Source organism: Protopterus annectens, chromosome 8.part0 (assembly GCF_019279795.1).
Source record: "Protopterus annectens isolate FY-2018-M chromosome 8.part0, PAN1.0, whole genome shotgun sequence".
Lineage (NCBI taxonomy): Eukaryota > Metazoa > Chordata > Ceratodontiformes > Protopteridae > Protopterus > Protopterus annectens.
In genome coordinates this window covers 1,798,102,915-1,798,119,619 of record NC_056741.1, presented here as the reverse complement: position 1 = coordinate 1,798,119,619, position 16,705 = coordinate 1,798,102,915, and the positions used below count along the sequence as shown (strand labels likewise).

Here is a 16,705-nt window from a genome sequence, read left to right as displayed (position 1 = left end):
TTCACATCTAGATCAGGGGAGGTCATCGTACCTCTTTACTCATCCCTCATCAGGCCCATAATTGAGTACAATGCCCCTTTCAGGATGTACCTTACCAGACACCTGCAGCAACTGGAAAGACCCCAAAAGTACCTCACCAAGAGGATCATAGGGCTCAAACAGATGCCATATGCTGTCCGGTTAAAGAAACTCCAGCTCTACTCAGTGGCATACCGCCTGCTCAGAGGCGATCTATGCCTGACCTACAAAGCCATGTCCAGCCCGGAATTAATGGACATGCTGCACCTCATAAAATCCAAATCCCATCGAGTTACGCGCTCGAGAGACATGAACCTCAGCACTGAAATAAATAGGACATGCTGGAGGGACAGATTCATAACCCAGAGGCTCCCTTCACTCTGGAATAAAATCCCAGTCCAGGTTAGGCAGAGTCCCTCATTGACTCTCTTCAAGAGGAATCTTGATGAGTGGATGTGAGATCGTAGGTTTACCCCGGGTATCACTTCTGTGTCACTGTTAGACGGAGGCACAGTATACTAACCTCGAAAAAGGGCATAGCAAAATTCATTTAAAATGGGTGGCGAAAGCCAAACACACTCTGGCTAGGCTTGTAAATGCCCTAGGGCAGATAGCCTAGTATGAACCTATGAACCTATGAATCTCTTCCTGAGCAGTCTCATATTCAGCCAGCCTTTTCTTCATTTCATCTTCTGATTTTGCAGCTTTATCACCTCATATGAATATCTATTTAAGGCGTCTTCCATTTTTTCCAGCCTTTTGTTGTTTGCATTGATATACTCTATGAGTGTTTTGTTTATTTAAACCTGGTTTGTGTGCAGTCGTCTTATATATTCAATTCATGTATGTTAATGGAAGTCATGTCTAGAGGTAGCATTGCTTTTTGCTGAACAGCTGCAGAACTTTTCACATTCGGTGTTTCTGCCTCACTTTTTGTAGCTAATTTTTTTCAGGTGTTCTGTATTTCTTTTTTTCTGGCATCCAGGCAGTATATTTACTAGCCAGATACTGAAATTTGCCCATAAACACAGAAGTCTACTGGCCTTCTCTGCTGAGTTTCTGTTTTCATACTGGGAGAGCTACAGTTAAGTTGTTACTCAATGTGCAGCCATCTTAGAAGTCAGAGCAGGTTTTTTGCGCCAAATGCTACTATGCAGCATGTTTGAATTTAGTTTCAATCCATGTTTCCATGTTCAGTGCACCAGGTATGTACATATTCCAAACCTTTTTGGAACTAGTTAGAGTCAGTGGATTACAGATAACAGTGCCCATCATACAGTCATTAGCAAATCTGGACAGCCAGACTTCTGGGATATTGGCTTGATTATCTGCAAAATAAATGCTACACAGGATAGGGCCCAGAACTGATCTTTATGATACCTCACCAAGTGCAATTTTATATTCAGAGACGGTACACAACTTTCACAACTTGGGATCTATTGGATACCCAGTTTGCAATCCAAAATACATCATAACGGCTGAAATTAAGTTTGTCTAATTATTAGAAACGCCATTATGGAGATTAGCGTCAAAAGCCTTAGCCAGGTCAGGATAAGTAGTATGCACAGAGTGGCCATTGTCTATAGCCTCTGTAACCTTTTCAAAGAATCTTATAGGTCAGTAAACAGGACCTGCCCTTCAGAAAACCAAACTGATTAAGGTATAGTTCAGTTAAGTTGCTTATGCCCACATAAATTAGCTCTTCCAGGATATGTTCCATGGTTTTGTATATAAAGCTGGTGAGACTGACTGGCCTTTAATTACCTAGGTATGTACATTGGTTGCCCTTGTGTATGGGGAATTACAGTGGCTGTTCCCCAGGCATCAAGAACAAACCCTGTGGGTAGGCTGAATTTGAATAGTTTAAGAAAAGGCTTAGATAGTGCATACTTGGCGTGGAGGAGAATGCAGCCTAGTATTTTGTCTGGCCCCACAGAAATATTATTTTTAGCCTTTGACAGAGATTCTAAGACTTGTTCCAAGGTGATTTCAGATGAAGCTAAATTGTCATCGATAGTGAGGGCAACAATGTTGATAGACAGGGTAAAGTTAGCAGTAAATTTGTCTGCTAATATTGTGTCTACATCCTTGGGATCAAACTATATAATATTATTTTGGATGAGCTCAGTGATTGTTGACCATTATTCTTTAATTTTCTGACATACCTGAAGAAAGATTTGTAGTTTTCCTTTGGTATCATCAGTGACCTTAACTTCATATTCTGCTTTAAATTTCTTAGTAGTGGCCTTGAGTTCCTTGCTGACATGTTTCACTGTGGTCTTTAGGTAGGGAGATGGTGATTTTTCTATCATTTCATTACTTTCCTTGTATTGCTCTACAATTCATTAATGTGGGGGCTCTGCCAGAGAGGATTATTCCTGAATTTCCCATTATATTTAGGGTAGAGAACTACTGACTTTTCTGTGCTGCTGCTTAGGTGCTGATAAAAGTCTAAGATAAACGAGGCAGCCCTCTCAGTTGGTTCCATTTCTTGGAGATTGTAAGGAGTTTATGTAGGTCTTCTATAATCTGAAGTAGATTTGTCCTGAAGAAGTTCCTGAAGATGGTCTCATTTGCTGGTAGTGTGGTACCACTTGGCCTGACAAAAAAGATGACTGATTTGTGGGCAGGTTTAACCAGGAATGAGGTGAAGCATGACAGGACTAGGTTGGTAAGTACCAGGTCAAGGATATTAGAGCATCTACTAGGTATTTTTACAATTTGTCTCAGTGCATCAATATTAATGTATATATATGGTCTGATGAAGCCACAGTATGTGGTGAAAGCGCTTACCAGTTATTAATAAGTTTATCTGTTCATATTATATGCGACTTGGAGCCGTACTTCGTATTACTGCTGCTGTTTCCTTCATTTTTGCTGTTACTCGTTTGCTGCAATGGTTTACGTTTACCAGCTGGTTGTTTTTTGGCATTTTGTAGTAAAAATAAAATGTTGTTGTAATAATATTAAAATATTAGTGATAATCAAATGTTATTATAATAATATTAAAATATTTGCATGTCCCTGATATATATATATATATATATATATATATATATATATATATATATATATATATATATATACTACCCCCCAGGATCACTGCACCTCACAGGAAACAGAAATGTCTTAGATACTACACTCTCAAAATTACCATATAATAAAGCATGTTCGTTCTTTACTGTTCACAGTTTAGAGTGGCAAACTCATATTTTTATGTGATGAATTTCTGCCTTGCTCACAGAGTTTCACATTAAAACGGATACCACCACTCTTAAATGTTTCATTTAACAGTAAATAACACACTTCCCAAATATTTCATGTTATAATGGATATAATAACTTCCATATATTTAATGCTCCTCAGGATTTTGAAAGTTGCCAAAAGAAAGACACCATAAACATATCTGGGAAGGAGAATAATATCACCATAGACTACTGCAGATGGAACTCTTCTCACTAGATTGAAGAAAAGACAAAGGAGCATAACATTGGAGTACAGAATCACATCACAGAGTTATGTTGGGGTCACCCTGACCAGGTTGGGTTGGAGAACTGTGCTTCTTAGTTATACCTTCTAATTCAACTGCTTCTGGACAGAGGCAAGCACCCAAAGAACACTTAAACCTCAATCCCTAGTAGTATGCCTGTGTTGCTCTCCCTTCTACTCCTCTGGTTAGCTATCACCAGCCCACCAGCAGTAGGCTGCATGTTTGCAGATGATGCTCTTCTACTGCCGACTGTTTGCACACACTTTCAGACCTAATCAAGAGTTCTGCCAGTATGACCAGTTCGGTGCCAGCTGTTGACTACCTCTTAGTTCTGAAGTGCAACGCTCCTGTGTGTTTCTGCTTACCCATACTTGCTCCTGCTGCCTCTCTATACCTTCTTGCATGTCGCTGCTTACTGATAGAAACAAGTACCAGGGAGATGTTTAGAGTGCTGATTTCAATAACTTGGCTATAACACTTTTCTCCCTCCTTCCGTAATTGGTTCTCACCAACTGAGCAGTGACAGGCTATCTCTGAGCTGCTAAAAACATTCTGTTGGCTGCAACCTGAACTTGCTTTTTATTTTTAACCAGGAATTCAACCACTCTGGTTGTAATTACCATCTTGGATACTGGAATTCACCTTGGACTATGAAGCTGAGATAATTCTTTATTTAGTCATATTTGTTCTTGCTTCCTAGCTGTTCCTTACTGCTATATGTTACAAAGGATACCATGTGTACATGTAATAAATATGTAAACTATCCTGTCTTACAAGAAGTAACATTCTGAACCAGACCATAAAGGATACACATTATAAGGGACATCATGTATCTACACCATCCCATTATTACTACTACTTCTGCTGCTACTACTAGTACTGCTGTACTGGTATTAATTTTCCTATTTCCAGTAGTACTACCAATGATACTGTTACTTTTACACCTTATACTAGAGCTACTGCTACTGTTGATTCTACTACTGTTGATGTCACTATTACTACTACTACCATTGCTGCTACTGCTTCTGATATTCTTACTACTACTATTGCCACTGCTATTGTTACTACTACTGCTGCTATTACTACTGTTACTACTACTATTGCTACTCTCACTACTACTGTTACTACTACTACTATTATTATTACTCTATTGCTAGTACTGCTACTGCACTTATACTTCTGCTGTTATACTACTACCACTGGAACTGTACTGATACTTCACTGGTACAAGTGCTATTGTATTACTGATGCTGCTACTGTTCTTGCTGCCGCTTTTACTACCAATGTTACTAGTATTTCTATACCTTCTACTTATACTTCTATTGCTACTATTAACAATGCTACTTACGTCTAACCCTGCTACTATAACTACTTCTATTGTTAATACTAGTCACAACTCTCAACTTCTTTGCTCAAGAATTCTGGATTAAGCCAAAAATAATGGGGGGAAGGACAAAGGGCCAAAATCATGGATAGATTTTAAATATTGCTCTTGTAAATTTAGAATGTAGCTGGAAAATATTAAGTTTTTTCATTAGCATGTATTTTCTGAAGGATATGAAGTCTTAAACTTAAACATCTATCTCTGTTTAGTGATTTCAGTCCTCCATGATTTTCTACTAAACTATACCTTTTAAGAGGAATAGACCAAAATATGATGCAAAAATCTGGACATTCTGAAAAATTCTGGACATTTGAGATTTATTTTACTCTACTGCAGATACAGTGACTACGGCTTGAGTGGACTAGATTTAAAGTTTTTTTTAAGCTCTTCTATTAAACCAGATAAGATAGATAACACTGAATAACTATGATTCCCTGTGTAACAGCACTTTTTGCTACTCAGCTTTGTAATGAAGCTGTTTGCTCTTACCTTGAAGTTTATATTGGCTGTTCCTTTCATGATCTTCAGGCCAAGTGTGGGAACATATATTCCTCCATAGCTCTCACCAATAATGTAGAACTCATTCTGGGTAAAATCCGGGAACTTTTTAAAGAAACTCTGTAGAGCAAGATAGTTGTTCTCTGCCACCTGTTTTGGATAAAAAAGCAGACTTGTAACCTTATTGGGTTTGGTAAACAAACTCGTGCTAATTTCAGTCCTTTTCATACAGCTGTTAATTACATTCTTATAGCACGGAACTCTCACTTGCTACAGTCTCCAGAATGTACCTTAACTCATTCCCTCCAGTATAGCTCTTTTGATTGTGTACCTTTAACTTCCAGTGGGTGTGGCTTGAGCCTTTAAAAACGAAGTTATCACCTTGCAGTTCTAACAAATTCTCAATGACAGAGGTCAAATATCGATACAGTTGTGTTTGCCATCATGTATGCTTCAAGATAAAATATTCTGATACCTTGTATGTATCATGGTTGTAGAATTATTAATGGAAATATGAACAAACAATATTTGATGCCTACAGGCGCAGTAGGAGGTAACTGCAGAAACACCTGAAGATGTCACCCGGCAGTAATGACAACCTAAATGTAATAACAAAGCGCATCTGTGGAGGTTTTGTTTACCATTTGCTATAATACTCTTAAGTTGTCAGCAGCATTTATTTTTTCTACTCAAGTTTTTATTGATTTTTATAATCAAATTGAACATGGACTTTAATTTCTCTCTGTCGTAGAGCTGGATAAATTAATTAAGGTCATTAAATATTGGTGCTGGTAACATGCTAGGAAAGTGAAAGCCAAATTATTTATGTATGCACAATATTGTGTATTTGCCTAGGTTGTGTATTACACACTTAGATAAGAACACAGAATCAGCAACTTCTGAATGCATCTTGCTTTAAGTGCTGGTTACAAAGGTGCAGCTACCTGAATGCAAATACACATTACACATGCACTTACATCACTAGCATATCACTTTTTCCCTACTTATATCTGTTTAGAAAGAAATGATGAAATAAAGTGAATAAACCAGCGACCAAAACAATGAACAACAGGAGTCCTTTTCACGAACACAAACAGTAACAATCCAGTAGTCCTTAACGCAATTTTTAGAAAGAAAGATAACTACTAGCAAATGATATACATACTTAGGTATAAATCTTGTTTACAGTAAAATAATTAAAAATATGAGTTGTACAATGCTAAACAGCATTATTTTTATTTGGTGTGCTCATTTATAACATTATCATATGCTATTCTTGACTAAAAGTACATGCGTTTTGTCACACCTGCCACCACCACCACCACCCCCACCCCCACCACAAATTCAATCTGTGTGAGGGCTCCCTCTAGTGCACAGAAAAACATCTCTGCAATTTATAAGGAACACTATAGCATCCTTGTAGCTTGTCTTACCTGGATGGCATAACAGCATACTGTTTGGCTGAATTCTGTCAGTGACACTTCATTTATCTGCTAGCATAAATGCCTGAATATGCAGATTGCCAGTGGACCTTGGAACTCCCCTGGCTGACCCATAGTTTTGTATCCCTCAGGAGCCCTGATTTTAGCCTTCCATTTTGTGGGTGGTCTGGCCTGGGTTCATTTTTAATCTCTGTTCCTTGACTTTCATCCACCTTCTATCATGAATGGGGGCTTCCATCTTTCTCTGGTCATACTGCAGAAGATGCATCTGTCTCTTGTAATATTATGTGGAGCATCCATTCTTCTCTGGTCACAGTATGTAGCATCTAAATGTCAACTGTCATGGTGTGGAACATCTATATTCTCTTGTCATGGTAGAGAACATGTATCTGTATCTTCTAATAGTATGGAACATTCACCAATCTGTTTTCATAGCATGGAATATCCTTCCTTTTCTATTTATGATATGGAACATTATCTGCTTTTATCAAGTTATAAAACATCTAGCATTTTCTGGTCATGGCACATAATAGTCATCACTCTACAGTCATGGTAAGGAATATCAATTTGTTTTTCATCATAGTATGGAACATCCATCAGTCTCTGGTCATGGTACAGAACATCCATAGTTTTCTTATCTATCCATTGTCATGGTATGGAACGTCCATCACTCTCTGGTTATGGTATGGAACATCTATCTGTCACTTGTCATTGAATGAAACACCCATCATTCTCTGGTCATAATATCAATGACATAGATACTCTGGGTTCAGCTGCTGGTCAGCAGGTTTGGATGCCTTTCTTTTGGATCTAGGTTGTCAGTTTGTTATGTGTGCATGATTTTGTCCTCATGCTTTCTTCAAATGCCTCCATTCATCTGGGCAATCTGAACTGCCAATAGATGTCCTGCTGTGCTTGCTGCACTTTACCCAACTTGACCAAACTGCCAATCCCTCAACTACCAGGGAAGGGAATTTTATTAATTTATTGTTTATTGAGATTAGAATTGCAAAAGGTGTACTGCTGCTGTTGTTCTAACCAATGTATTGTTACATTAAATTATTTGTGAAAGAAGGAACGTTTTTGTGTCCTGGAAAAAATCTAATTTCCCAGGAAAGTGCTGCTGTTACTAATTTACTGGTTAGTGTTCCTTGCTATTTAAATTGTGACATTGTGAAACCTGCATGCCTGTGTGCTTCACTTATTGGAGAAACAGCCATACTATATTACAGTCCCACAATTCAGAATTATCATAAAAAATTTAACCTAGTTTTAGAAAGTGTTATGCATGTAGTTTAATATGTAATTGAAAATTAATGGTCAGATTTCTGGATCTTAAAACTTGAACATCAGTGTCACTATGGCTTCTTATATGTATGCATGTATGTATGTTGGCTGAAAATATTTCTTGACTTTTCACAATACTATTTGTCTGTAACTTAAATTTCATATGCAGTTTAAATGCCTACATGTCCTATACTTTATTAATAGCATGTGTATGTGTCATTAAGAAAATCTTTTAAGATATGTGCAGAAGTAAGTTAAAGGGCAAGCTTTTATCAGTAAGTCAATACTTATTCTCAAGGGACAATAGCTTCTATTAAGCAAATTAATTAAAAATGTTTTTTTAGTATGACAACTAAATGGAGTATGAAAACGTCTGTCTGTTTTCAGTATTAGAAAAACAAAAATATATCATGTTAATACAACTGTAGTCCTAATACTAAATTTATTTCCATGTTTAAAAAGCCAGATTGCTTTTGTGCTGCTCTGGGTCCATTTGAAAATATGAAAGGCTCTTTTTGTCAGTATACACTCACAAAGTGTGCAGTCTTGAGCAAGTGTATTTATCAAACAGTGCTTCTAGGCTGTCCCAAAAAAATTCTATGTTCCCTAGTGGGCATATTAGGTTAACGAACAAATAAAAATGAATATAAAAATTAGAAGGTTTTGCCCATTCCTTTCTAATAAACCAGGTTAACTACATAGATGGTTATCATTTCCCTCAGCACTTTATGTAAGCAATTTGCCCTAAAGTGTGATAGGCTCACTGACACTGATTTTTTTTTCATTTGTTCTAAAATGTGATAGGCTCACTGCCACACATTTTTTGTGTGTATTATGTTTTTGTTAAAATATTTGCCCATTCTTTCAGACATTTTTGAACAAGGTAGGAGAATAAACAATAACCGTAAGTAGTGGTGGTGGTGTTGCAGTAGCGTTGTTGCCTCACAGTTAGACGTTGCCCGTTCAATTCTCAGTTAGAGCGTCTTCTGTGTGGCGACATGCATGAATGGGCGTTCCTTCATTGAAGGTTGTGCATTAGGCCTGGCAAGCCAGCAAGTAAAAATCTACTGCCAATCATTAGCAGACCGGAGTTCCGCTGTGGCGACCCCAAACCGGGAAAAGTGGAAAGACACAAAGTGTCTGGCACAATAATGCACATAGTCAGGACTTGGACTCCATGTTTAATAGCTGCAATCTTCTTTATTACTAAAACTATTTGATACCATAGTGACAGTAGCCTTCAAGACATAGCAACCAACAAACAATTCCTAGGGGTCTAACTGCTCTAACCAGTAATGCTTAAATTACATCTGTTAATTAGATTATTAGCCCCGGCACTGAAGAATTTTAGAAAGAAAAAAAAAAATTAGGAAGATTATAAATGACTGCATTTTAATGACAGAAATCTATTAATAAACTGTTTGCGTTTTGTCTATTAATTTACTTCCCTAAATCCAAATATTATAATACTATTCCACCTTTCTTCTATTTATATCTGCCTATTTACAAACTGCTTTACCTTTCTGTTTTTCTGGATATGCTCTGTAATCTTGGGCCCTTGTGAAGTTACTGCATTTTTCTTTTTGAATTTTTGCAGCAGATAAGTGTTCATAGATTCATAGGTGTTTACTAGGCTAATGACCACTAGGGCCTTTTAAGCCTAGCCAAGCATCTTGAATCTCTGACAAGTTTTGGTACCCTTGATATGTGTAAGAAGGGGCTTAACAGTTGAAACATTTACAAGCAGGGGCCTGAGAGATGAAGCATTATAGGCTGCCTGTGTCCATTAGAGACATAGGTACCAAACCAGGGATGAACTTCCTGTTCCCCATGCAACTGTCCAAGTTGCAATTGAATTGGGTTAGGGAGGAACTCTGCTTCACATGGATAGGGAACCTTTTCCAGAGATGGGGTAGTCTCTGTGATACATACCTGTCTCTCTAGCAGGTCCTATTTATATCACAGGCAAGGTGTAAGTCTTTAGAATGGGTAATTCTGATGCTGTTTGTTTTGTGGCTATGAAGGAGATCCATCAGGGTGGGGACTGAAATGTCTTGTATGCCAGGCATACAGCCCTCCTGAACAGCCTGTGGGAGACAGAATATAGGGATAGGGCCTTGAGGTGGTCTACACAGGACATGTTACTTATGTCATGTATTCTTTTAGTGAGGAACCCCTGTGGACATTTCAGTTGTTCGATGTGCCAGGTTAGGTACATACCAAAGGGGGGATTGTACTCAATGATAGGTCTTATGAATGCCGAGTACTGTAGAAAAATGACCTTCTTGGATCTCAATGCCATACCTTTGTTTATAAGTTGCACAACATAGAAATATTTCCTCATTATTGTAGACACGTGATGGTCAAAGGCTAGAATACTGTCTAAATGTTTCCTGAAATCCCTAACTACTGGGTCAACTGTTAGGGGTGTGTTGTCAATATGATAGTTACCAGGAGTGGATCACTTTCTGAAGGATACTATTATGCATTTCTTGGCATTTAGTTTTAGTCCATGGCTCTAATGCCAGTTATTTGTTTGTGTCAGTGGAGGATTCTAGGACTGCTCCTAATTTGCAATAATCTACAAATTTAGTCAGTCAGATTACTGACATTGGCCTTGACTTCAGAGAAGTAATTGCCAAAAAGGAGCAATCCTCGGACTGATCCCTGAAGGATTCCACTTGTGGCTGGCCTCTTTGTAGAGGTGGATTCCCACTTCTAACTTCCTGGGTCCTATCTGTGAGCCAGTTAGCTATCCAATGGGTGACATAAGGGTTTATACCTAACCTCCTGAGTTTGTCAACAATGTCCAAGTTGGGTATTATGCCAGATGCCTTAGCCAGGTCAAGGTAGGTAGTGTGAACCATTTTGCCCCCATCCATTGCTTTGGTGACCTTCTCAAAGAAGTCCACCAGGTTGAGCAGGCATGACCTGCCTCTGACGAAACCAAACCAAACTGGTTTGTGTCCAGAGTCTGAAGGTATCCTATGTCATTACTGATCATTTCCATGGTAATTCTTTCCATGGCTTTGCATATGAGACTAGTGAGACTTGTGGGTCTGTAGATGGCCCACCTTTGTGAACAGGGATGACTGTTGCTGCTCCCCATTCATGAGGCATGAAGCCTGTTATAGTAAACTAGTAATTCCAGAGGGCCTGATAGGTCATGTTTCATGCTGCTTAGAAGGCATCATGGAATATTGTCTGGGCCCAGTGATGCAGTGTTCTTGGTTCATAGGTTTATACTAAGCTAACTGCCCTTGCGAGCCATTGTAAGCCTAGCCAATTATCCCTTGTGAGACTCAAACCCTGCATCTTGTGTTTGTAAGGCAAACACCTTAACCATTAGGCCACCCTCCCATGGTCTTAGAGAGAGAGCATTAAGGAGTAATAACAGAGAGAGTTATATTTGATGGTATTTCCTAAGGGGAGGTTGAGGGCAAGAGAAGAGTAAAGGTGGAGCCAAATTTGTTGGCCAGTAGGTTTGCTATATCTTCTGGCTCAGTAAAGGTGGCTCCATTAACAACGAAGTCCACACACAATTCTGTATTGTCTTTGAGGTTTTGCTTTGGTAGCATACTTCTCAACCGTACAGCTTTTTGCAGAATGTTCAGATTCTGACCTCATATTTTTGGTCTGCTTTTATTAAATTGTGTTTTTCTGGCAAGTTACTGGTAAATCATTAAAGACTAAAGTTAGAAAATAATGACATTTGAATTACAGACTTCATATCCTTTAGAAAATTCATGTTAATGCCATACTTGTTATTCTATCAACTTTCTATGTTTGTAAGAACAATATTAAAATTTTAACTATTTTTGGCTCTTTGTCCCACTTTTATTTATGGCTTCGTCCAGCTTTTTTGCGCTAAGAGGTTGAGAGGTATGTTTGGTAGATTTTATTTGCCCTCTGAGTTGTTTGTTTAATTTGATGAGAGTGCTTTTATCCTGCTGGGTGCTACAGTTTCTAATTTTTTGCCATGACGCTCTTCCTTCTGTTATACAGTCTGTTGATGTTGTGATTCCACCAGGGTGTCCTGTTTTTTGAGTTAGTTCTCTACTTCTTCCTGGTGGGTACAGCTGACTCTATGCAAATATTAACATGCTTGTATAGGGTTTCTGTGAACAGTTCCACATAGACAGCAGTGTTCTCAGGATTTATGAGAGCTTGAAATGTTGCCAGGTTATCACTTAGTAGTAGGAAGGTAGCCTAGGTGTAGTTCTTGAACATTCCAAGGTTAGCTGTGGCTCCAGGTTTTATTTTTACTTCAAATTAAAACATTTTTCGTTTGATCTTACCAAAAAAGACATTACATTATGGAGTGTGCAGATGCAGTATGTTTGTATCTGATCAGTGTATTGATCAGAGTTTGTGTTTACAAAATTCATGAATCTCTGTGCTTACATGTTTGTTGTCATACATGATTCCCAGTTAATAGTGGGATAATTAAAGCTGCCCATGAATAATGTTTTGGATTTGATGATAAGTGCTTCCAATACGTTTAAATACATGTTATGGTGTTCCTGGGTTATAGAGGGTGCTGTGACTGCAAGCATCCTCCTCTCTTTTCCTTAATGACCAAAAAAGTACAGGATTTCCAAGATAGCTGTACATTGAGTAATAGCTTGACTCTAGCTCACCCAGTGTGAAAACATATACTTAACAGAGAAGGCAATTAGACTTTTGTGTTTATGGGTAAATTTCAGTAACTGGCTAGTAAGTGTACTGCCTGGATACCAGGAAAAAATAAATACAGAGCACCTGGGAAAAATCAGGTACAAAAGGTGAGAAAGAAACACTGACTGAGGAAAGTTATGCAGCTGTTCAACAAAAAGCAATGCAACATCCAGAAATGACTTCCAGTAACTTACAGGAAGATATAAGACAAATGCAAACAGACCTTGTTAAAATAAACAAAATACTGATGGAGTATATCAACACAAACAACAAAAGGCTGGACAAATGGAAGAAGCTTTAAACAGATATTCAGATAAGGTGATAAAGCTACAAAATCAGAGGTTGAAATGAAGAAAAGGCTGGCTGAATATGATACTACTCAGGAAGGGATGTTTCAAAAATAATAGAATTAAAGGACAGCTATACCAGAGAAGCTAGAAGGAACAGCCTACATTAATTTTATGAAAGTACAAATAAGCAACTGGACTGGTATTCCCAGCAGGAGCTGTTAGATGAAAGGGCATATCATGTGTATGCTTCAAATCTGGCTACAAGAAAGCAACCTAGACTTTTAATTGTAAAGATACAATCCTATCAGCAAAAGGAGTTGATTCTGACAAAGCTGTGGCAGAAGGGCAAATTACTAAAAGTGGGAGACAGCAGAGTGTTTGTGGAGAATGATTACTCATTGTACACTGGGAAGAAGAGGAGTAAATTCATTCCACTATTCAGAGAATGTTGAGATGCAGGTATGAGATTCAAACTGCTGTACCCAGCTGTCTTCAAGGTATTCTTCACTGGAGGGTGCATGCTAAGCAGGAAATACAAAAGTTTGTCCAACAAAAAATGAGCCGTGAAACAGTATGAGATTCTGCTTCTTGTTCTTCTGGTAATAAAGACCACAGAGAGACTGCACCTGTGAAACTTTTTCCAATGTTTCATTGGAAAATGTTGGAGAGAAAGAGGGGAGAACGAGCGTCGACTAGAAGAATCGAGAGTATGTTGGAAATGAAGAAAAGACAGGATTTGAGAAATGGAGATCAACAGTAATAAAAACAGTAACAATGTGGGATTACAGTGTAATAACAATATTTGTGAAATATGACAGAACAAGAAAATCTGGAAATATTGAACGTTTGTTTCTTGCATGCTAAGGTTTTCTCAGTTATTTTTAAGTGTAATGCGGATTGCAAATAGGTGCTGCCACTCTTCTTCTTTTTTTTTCTTTCTTTCTCCCTTCCCTCTTTATTCTTGTTCAGTTTTAAGAAAAGTAGGCACTGCAATGCAAAAAAAGCTTGGTTACAAGAACACAACCCAAGAAATATGAATGTGCTTTTTCTCATTCTTGCATGGGGGAATAACTATATTAAGGATCTTAGATAGATTTAGTAATACGTTTTAAGAGAAAGCAAGTAAATGAAAAAGAATATTGAATATTATGATAAAAAGAAATTGGTTACAGTCTGGTGGAGAGTGATTTGCTGGGAGAAAAAAAGAAATGAGAAACTAGCTAGGAGGTAATGTTCTCTGAAAGCATTCACGGGTTTTCCCAGCTGGGAGAGCTATAAAGATAAGACAAAACCAGTTAGCACTTAGTAGAAGCACAGGCTGCAGCCATGCTTCTTAGTATGGATAGCTTTTATTTTAGGTTAACTCAAGATTGAGAGTGTGGCTGTCAATTTGGGACATATACTCTTATTAGGAGAGCAATGCTTGAATATTTGAAGATAAACATATAGTTTTGTATATTAGTGTTAAATAAATAGGTTTTTAGGGGTATTGGGTTTTTTTGAGGGCTTTCAATTAAACAAAAAGTTCTGTAAGATGTAACATAGGCTCAAATGGCTATGACAAGAAACAACTATATGAATGCTCAATTTGCCAAACAGTGTATGCATGTAAGACAAAAACTGGAACTAGACGTTTAACAAAAAATGTGTTATACATAAAAGGTGGATATTGTGACATCCCTAGTCAGGACCAGTGATCAAGGAGTCTCAATCCTCACCATGGATACAGGTAAGGGATGTTCACTTGGAACAAAATAGGTAAACACAGTTTTTCCAGAGGCAGCTGTCTGCACCAAGCACAGTTTCCTTTAAGAGCACATAGGGAGCACACTCAGTCCTGGGGCTGGGTTTCTCTCTCTCTCTCTCTCTCTCCAGGCCCCCAAATAAGACTTCCCACTGACACAGCTGTACAGTTGGGTCCTCATCCAAGTGTTCCAAGCCATGTCCTCCATCACCCTCTCTGCAAAACCAGTGCTCTGTGTCTCTGCTCCCTGTAGTTGACACACACACACACTCTTTGAGATTTAATTTTCACACACACACACACACACACACACACACACACACACACACACACACACACACACACACACACACACACACCTGGGAAAGGCTGGCATAGATTTACCAGCTATGCCCCCTCTGGCCAGACTATACGGTAGATACTGTCATCAGAACACTCCAAAGCCAGCTGCTCTAAGGCTCTTACAGGTATACCCAATTATACTGAGTAAAATTAATACTAATACAAATGCTAGTGCTTGACCAATGCAGCAAGGCTTTCAGGAGAGGTCACAGTGTCACAAAATAAATATAATTACTCTCAAAGGTTAAAATATTTTCTAAAAGACCAGCCATGATGAAACGTTGAAATATATTTCATAATAAATAATAAAAGAAGATGAAAATACTAAACATCTGTTTACAATTAACACCAGTTTAAATCACAGGAAATATTAAAAATGACACAGATGGATAGATTCACACAGATACAGAAAAACAATACTTAACTAATCTCACTATATTTTCCTGTCTGATCTAAAGAATTACTATTCCCTGGTTACTTACTAAAGCAAGGCAAGATGAAGTGGGTGAGTGATCCTTCTTTGTCATGTTTTAAAACCAGACTGCCCTGAGACTTTTCTCTTATCTAGTATTAAAACATCATTTCAATGGTGGATTACAGAATTTCCTACACTACCCCCTTTTACTAGAAACTGAACCAGAATCTAGTGTATAGATGATACCATACACAGAGACAGAGCTTTGCTGAGACGTGTTATAGCATCTGGAAGCTATAAAAATACTTCAAAACTTCCACCCTTCCAGGGTAGCAATTAGTTCACTCCTCATGACAATACAGTAGGATTCATAGCCCTCGTTTTCACAGACATTTTGTCAAAGGGCTGCAATCAGAACTGTAAGATACAATCTTTATGACCTAAGCCAGATAATTTGATGTGGTTTAGTGGTCTTGTCAGTTCCAAAACAGAGTGCTAATTGCCATTATCACACCTCTCACTAATATGTAAATATCATTTCAGTGCTGGCTTTAGAATGACATCACATCTGGTCAACTGACTCTGGTTCTCACACTACCCCCTTTTCTGGAAACTTGAGCCAGGATCTTGCACATATGTGTCTCAATACACACAAAGAGCTTTGCTAACATGTGTTACAGCATCTGGAAAGTACAGTTGTATACCTACAATAAATGTAGATGTTCGAGTGTATTCACTGTTGCAGTCATTACAATTGGGTTATCCTGCTGGCAGGCTACCCGCAGTCGGCCTGAATTCCAAAGTCTAGGTCCGGCGTCGGTTGCTGTCACTTCCTCCCTGACGTCAGTGTGCCAGGGGTATAAAAGATGCAGCCGACGCCATTTTCTTCAGTTTTTCTTGCCCAGATGTCAGGTGCCCCTAAAATGGTTGGCTAAATTATGCCAATGGGCATGCATGCACAAAAAACAACTTTTCTTCATCTACAAGCAAATACACCACATAGGTTGTATAGAATAGAGAAGTACAGATAAGTCCCAGCAAAGGAAAAAAGGGGTTGGTGGGAGGGTAACCTGGACTGCAACAGTGAATACACTCAAACATCTACATTTATGGTAGGT

At 38.3% G+C, this 16,705-nt stretch overlaps 1 protein-coding gene across 1 annotated transcript in view; it reads right to left on the bottom strand.

Moving 5' to 3' along the window:
* The window catches only part of LOC122809647 (lysosomal protective protein-like), a 475,524-nt gene that overhangs the window by 353,132 nt on the left and 105,687 nt on the right, over positions 1-16,705 (bottom strand). The window contains exon 4 of the mRNA XM_044081292.1: positions 5,382-5,540. Within this exon, the coding sequence (XP_043937227.1) occupies positions 5,382-5,540 (159 nt within the window). The remainder of the gene's footprint in view (positions 1-5,381; positions 5,541-16,705) is intronic.